At 49.0% G+C, this 6,620-nt stretch overlaps 1 protein-coding gene across 1 annotated transcript in view; it reads left to right on the forward strand.

Annotated features, from left to right (window-relative positions):
• NOTCH3 (notch receptor 3) overlaps positions 1-4,628 on the forward strand; it is a 40,092-nt gene extending 35,464 nt beyond the window's left edge. Inside the window, 2 exon segments of the mRNA XM_017863559.1 lie at positions 1,708-1,805; positions 2,541-4,628. Of these exon segments, the coding sequence (XP_017719048.1) occupies positions 1,708-1,805; positions 2,541-3,593 (1,151 nt within the window). The 3' untranslated portion in view covers positions 3,594-4,628.
• The last annotated feature ends 1,992 nt before the right edge of the window (positions 4,629-6,620 follow it).

A 6,620-nucleotide genomic window follows, 5' to 3' on the forward strand; every position in this document is an offset into this window, starting at 1 on the left:
AAAAAAAAAAAAAAAGAAGAAGAAAAAAAACCAAAAACCAAAAAACACCTTTATTGAGATATGATTCACATGCCATACAATTCACCCATTTAAAATGTACAATTCAATGGCTCTTAGTATAGTCAGAGTCGTACAACTATTACCACAATCAATTTTAGAACATTTCATCACCTGAAAAAGAAATTCTCACCACTTGGCCATCATCTTCCAAGCCCCTCATCTGTCCAGCCCTGTGCAACCAGTGATTTGCTTTTTGTCTCCATGGATTTGCCTGTTCTGGACATTTCATATAAATGTAATCATAAGATATGTGGTCATTTTTGTCTGCCTTTTTTTCAGTTAGCATTATGTTCTCAAGGTTCACCCATGTTGAAGCATAGTTCAGCTGAGTTATACTCCATTGTATTGATGGACCTTTTTTTTTTTTTTTTTTTTTTAAATTTTTAGAGATAGGGTATCACTTTGTCACTCAGGCTGGAGTTCAGTGGTGTGATTATGGCTCACTGCAGCCTCAAACTCCCAGGCTCAAGTGATCCTCCCATCCCACCCTCCTGAGTAGCTGCTATTACAGGTGTGTGCCAGCACACCTGGGTAATTCTCAAATTTTTTTGTGGAGATGGGGTCTCACTTTGTTGCCCAGGCAGATCTCAAATTCCTGGCCTTAAGCAATACTCCCACCTTGGCCTCCCAAAGTGTTGAGATTACAGGCGTGAGCCACTGTGCCTGGCCAAAAGTTTCCATTTTCATCATGTCCAATTTATCTATTTTGTAGTTGTTATTTGTGGTGTTGGTGTCACATCTAAGAATCTTGGCCTAATTCAAGGTCATGAAGATTTACTCTTTATGTTTTCTTCTAGATGTTTAGTTCTATAGTTGGAGCTCTTATATAGGTTTCTGATCCATTTTGAGTTAAGTTTTGTATAAAGTGTGAGGTAGGGGTCCAACTTCATTCTTTGGATGTGAATATTCAGTTGTTCCAGCACCATTAGTTGAGAAGACCATTCTTTCCCCATCGAATGGTCCTGGCACCTATTTTATTAGATTTAAATCTAAAGAACCACATGTAGATTGGGCACAGTGGCTCATGCCTGTAATCCCAGCACTTTGGGAGGCCAAGGCTGGTGGATCACTTGAGGTTAGGAGTTTGAGACCAATTTGGGCTCAAATATGGTTCCACATAGTGGAACTCTATCTCTATCAAAAATACAAAAAATTGGCTGGGCATGGTGGTACATGCCTGTAGTCCCAGCTATTAGGGAGGCTGAGGAGGGAAAATCGCTTGAGCCCAGAAGGTGGAGGTTGCAGTGGACTAAGATTATGCCAATTGACTCCAGCCTGGGTGACAGAACAAGACACTGCTTCAAAAATAAATAAATGGATAAATAAGAACCATATGTGACTAGCTACTGTATTGGACATCACAACCCTAGGTTCAACTGAAGGAGGTCCACACAGCACCTCCTGTGTATAGATGGTCATGCACGTGCACACACACACACACACACATACACACAGTACTTCCCCATTGCACAGAAAGAGTCATTTTGCAGATTTGCACATACATGGATCCAGACACAAGTACTTGGATATTCATGGCGAGCCTGCCTCCTCTACCCCTAGGCCACATTCTAGACAATTTCTGCCTCCCTGACATGGGGGCCCCGGGACAGGAGCCTGGTCCTGACCTCTCTCCCCTTCATCCTCCAGGAAAATCAGCCTTACACTGGGCTGCAGCTGTGAACAACGTGGAAGCCACTTTGGCCCTGCTCAAAAATGGAGCCAATAAGGACATGCAGGATAGCAAGGTGAGCCCCAGCCCTTGGTCCACTGGGGGTCAGCACTGGTACAGCGCCACTGCACTCCAGCCTGGGCATCAGAGTGAGACTCTGTCTCAAAAAACAAAACAAAACAAAACCCCAAACATTGAATTAAAATATAATTTACTTTGGTAACTAAAGTTTTTGGTGGCCCCTTAAATTTTGTGCCTAATGGCTGGGTGTGGTGGTTCACGCTTATAATCCCAGCACTTTGGGAGGTCGAGATGGGTGGAATACTTGAGGTCAGGAGTTCGAGACAGCCTGGCCAATGTAGTAAACCCCTGTCTCTACTAAAAATACAAAAATTAGCTGGGCGTCGTGGTGCACACCTGTAATCCCAGCTGCTCAGGAGGCTGACAGAAGAGAATCGCTTGAACCCAGAAGGCTGAGTTTGCAGTGAACCGAGATGGCACCACTGCCCTCCAGCCTGGGCCACACAGCGAGACTCTGTCAAAAAAAAAAAAAAAAAAGTTATGCCTAAGGTGAGTAACTCGCTTAACTCACCCCAATCCTGGCCTTGACCCCTGGCACTTAGTAGGTGATGGATGAATGTGGTTTAGAGGAAAGAACTTGTCCAGGCTCCCCCAGCGCAGCCGGGATTTAACTCAGGTCTGTCAAACTCCAGTGTGCAAACTCATAGTTCTCGGGCTCCCCCAAGAGGCTGGAAGACTTTGCTACTCTTAGCCGGGGTTTCGCTGACCTCTGTGGGTTCTGGGCCCCTAGGAGGAGACCCCTCTGTTCCTGGCCGCCCGCGAGGGCAGCTACGAGGCTGCCAAGCTGCTGTTGGACCACTTTGCCAACCGTGAGATCACCGACCACCTGGACAGGCTGCCGCGGGATGTAGCCCAGGAGAGACTGCACCAGGACATCGTGCGCTTGCTGGATCAACCCAGTGGGCCCCGCAGCCCCCCCGGTACCCACGGCCTGGGGCCTCTGCTCTGTCCTCCAGGGGCCTTCCTCCCCGGCCTCAAAGCGACACAGTCGGGGTCCAAGAAGAGCAGGAGGCCCCCTGGGAAGGCAGGGCTGGGGCCGCAGGGGCCCCGGGGGCGGGGCAAGAAGCTGACGCTGGCCTGCCCAGGCCCCCTGGCTGACAGCTCGGTCACGCTGTCGCCCGTGGACTCGCTGGACTCCCCGCGGCCTTTTGGTGGGCCCCCTGCTTCCCCTAGTGGCTTCCCCCTTGAGGGGCCCTATGCAGCTGCCACTGCCACTGCAGTGTCTCTGGCACAGCTTGGTGGCCCAGGCCGGGCGGGTCTAGGTCGCCAGCCCCCTGGAGGATGTGTACTCAGCCTGGGCCTGCTGAACCCTGTGGCTGTCCCCCTCGACTGGGCCCGGCTGCCCCCACCTGCCCCGCCAGGCCCCTCATTCCTGCTGCCACTGGCTCCGGGACCCCAGCTGCTCAACCCAGGGACCCCCGTCTCCCCGCAGGAGCGGCCCCCGCCTTACCTGGCAGTCCCAGGACATGGCGAGGAGTACCCAGCGGCTGGGGCACACAGCAGCCCCCCAAAGGCCCGCTTCCTGCGGGTTCCCAGTGAGCACCCTTACCTGACCCCATCCCCTGAATCCCCTGAGCACTGGGCCAGCCCCTCACCACCCTCCCTCTCAGACTGGTCCGAATCCACCCCCAGCCCAGCCACTGCCACCGGGGCCATGGCCACCGCCACTGGGGCACTGCCTGCCCAGCCACTTCCCTTGTCTGTTCCTAGCTCCCTTGCTCAGGCCCAGACCCAGCTGGGGCCCCAGCCGGAAGTCACCCCCAAGAGGCAAGTGTTGGCCTGAGATGCTCGTCAGTTCTTAGATCTTGAGGGTGCTAAAGAGACCCCCATCCTGCCTCCTTTCTTTCTCTGTCTCTTCCTTCCTTTTAGTCTTTTTCATCCTATTCTCTCTTCACCAACCCTCCTGCATCCTTGCCTTGCAGTGTGACCAAGATAGGTCATCAGCCCAGGGCTTCAGTCTTCCTTTATTTATAATGGGTAGGGGCTACCACCCACCCTCTCAGTCTTGTGAAGAGTCTGGGATCTCCTTCTTCCCCACTTCTCTCTTCCCTCATTCCTTTCTCTCTCCTTCTGGCCTCTCATTTCCTTACATTCTGACATGAATGAATTATTATTATTTTTCTTTTCTTTTTTTTTTTTTTTACATTTTGTATAGAAACAAATTCATTTAAACAAACTTATTATTATTATTTTTTACAAAATATATATATGGAGATGCTCCCTTCCCCTGGGAACCCCCCAGTGCCCCCGTGGGGCTGAGTCTGTGGGCCCATTTCGGCCAAGCTGGATTCTGTGTACCTAGTATACAGGCATGACTGGGATCCATGTACCGAGTACACGACCCAGGTATGTACCAAGGAGGCACCCTTGGGCACACCCACTGGGGCCAGGGGTTGGGGGAGAGTTGGGAGCCTCCTCCCCACCCCACCTCCCTCACTTCACTGCATTCCAGATGGGACGTGTTCCATAGCCTTGCTGGGGAAGGGCCCACTGCCAACTCCCTCTGCCCCAGCCCCACTCTTGGCCATCTCCCTTTCGGAACTAGGGGGCTGCTGGTGGGAAATGGGAGCCAGGGGAGATGTGTGCATTCCTTTGTCTCCCTGTAAATGTGGGACTACAAGAAGAGGAGGAGCTGCCTGAGTGGTACTTCCTCTTCCTGGTAATCCCCTGGCCCAGCCTCATGGCAGAATATAAGTATTTTTAGGCTATTTTTGTAATATGGCTTCTGGTCACGATCCCTGTGTAGCTGAATTCCCAAACCTTGCATTGTACAGCCCCCACTCCCCCCACCACCTAATAAAGGAATAGTGAACACTCAGTGTTGTTGGTCTGTGTCTAGGTAAGGTGGGGAGTGGTGGCAGTGGGACTTCTATCTCCCCCACCCAGCGCTAACTTGAGCTCCCATCTTGGGGTAAATACATTTGACTTGCCAGTCTACTTATGCTTCCTCTTTTGGCAGATGACTACCAATTGGATCAGTGGTGGTCACCTGACTTAAGTTGAGCCAATCAGATTCTTTTGCTTGAGAACCTTTTTTAATGGAGAGGCTAAGAAACTGGTCAGTTGGTGGAGCTCTTAAGGTCACAGTTAGATTTAGAAATATCAGTGGCCAATTCGAGGTGGTGGGCAAACAGATGAGCTAAGAGGGCAGAAGAATGAAGCTAATATTCAGGAAGAATCAGAAATGAGAGCTCAAATGGCTCTTTGAGGGCTGGGGGGTTTATCTCAGCTCCCAATGCAGTATCAATTCCAGTTAAATGAGTGTTCATTCCATTGAGATCAACAGGTATTTATTAATTGCTTTCTAAGTGTCTGATGATGATTCTACATGAATTTCACTTTTGCTTCATGCTCCTTTGGGTTTTGGAGATAACCTTGGACCCATGTAATAAATACTTCTTTACTTGTGCCAGCTTCGGTGGGTTTCTGTTTCTCACAACCAATCATGCTCCAAGACAAGGTTCTGTTTACACTGGTGTCTTCAGGAAAGGAGGATAGGATTTAGTGTTCGTTGATTCTGTCAGTTGGAGTGCTCCTGGCTGCAAATGACACAAAAGCCTACTGGCTTAAACAAGAAAGGGGTTTATTAGCTTATATAAATTAAAAGGACCAACTTCGGGGAGATTTGATCTAGTGGGTCAAATGTGGTCAACAATGGCTCAGTTTCTCTTCGTCTCTACAACTTTCTCTGGGCATCAGTTTCATCTACATCCTCCACACGGCACCCAGTACAACCTCTCTTCCCTACATCACACAGCTCCAGCCCTCTCTCTGTGTTATCAAAATAGGTGCCATATCGCTCTTTCCAGGGGAGAGAGAAACTTCTAGTATTGTGATTGATTTTTCTTTTATTTACTTTCTTCCTGTGTTTTTTGAGATAGAGTCTTGTTCTTATCACCCAGGCTGGAGTGCAATGGTACAATCTCGGCTCACTGCAACCCCTGCCTCCTGGGTTCAAGCAATTCTCCTGCCTCAGCCTCCTGAGTAGCTGGGATTACAGGTGCCTGCTTCCATGCCTGGTTAATGTTTGTATTTTTAGTACAGACAGGGTTTCACCATGTTGGCCAGGCTGGTCTCGAACTCCTGACCTCAGATGATCCATCCACCTTGGCCTCCCAAAGTTCTGGGATTACAGGCGTGAGTCACTGCACTCGACCTTGTGGTTGATTTTTCTGTTGACTCCAATTGGTTCATGTATCCACTCTCTAACCTAAGGTTTCTTAATTTCAGCATTATTGACATTTGGGGACAAATCATTCTTTGCTCTGGGGAGCTGTCCTGTGCAATGTAGGATATTTAACAGCATCTCTGGTCCCTACCCATTAGCTACCAGCAGCACCCCTTTCCCAGTTGTGACAACCAATATAACATGTCTCCAGATATTGCCAATTGTCACATGGGAGGCAGAATCACACCTGTTGTTTTCTTAAAGCGTGTCTTAAAGTCTTTTCTTTGGAACTACTGGTGTGCTAAATTTAGGGGCAATCAGGTTTACAGAAGCATGAATTCTGTAGAAGCTTCTAATAAATGTTTACTCCTCCCCCACCCCCTTTAGGCTAAGTCTTTGAAGATGAAAGAGTCTCTTTTATGTTTGTCTCAACTTTATTTTATGTTTATTCCCTTACCCTCTAACCTTTATTGGGCGCTTACTGTGTGCCAACTCCCGGACAAGTTGTTGAGAATAAAATGGTGAATTATATAGGCCCAGTCTCTGCTTTTATGGAATTTCAGGCTAGTTGGGGGATGTATGGGGAGTGCACCCCTATATCCCCTTGGAACTTACCATTCTAGTGCTTGCTTACAGCATCTA

This window comes from Rhinopithecus bieti, unplaced genomic scaffold (assembly GCF_001698545.2).
Source record: "Rhinopithecus bieti isolate Rb0 unplaced genomic scaffold, ASM169854v2 scaffold_71542, whole genome shotgun sequence".
NCBI lineage: Eukaryota > Metazoa > Chordata > Mammalia > Primates > Cercopithecidae > Rhinopithecus > Rhinopithecus bieti.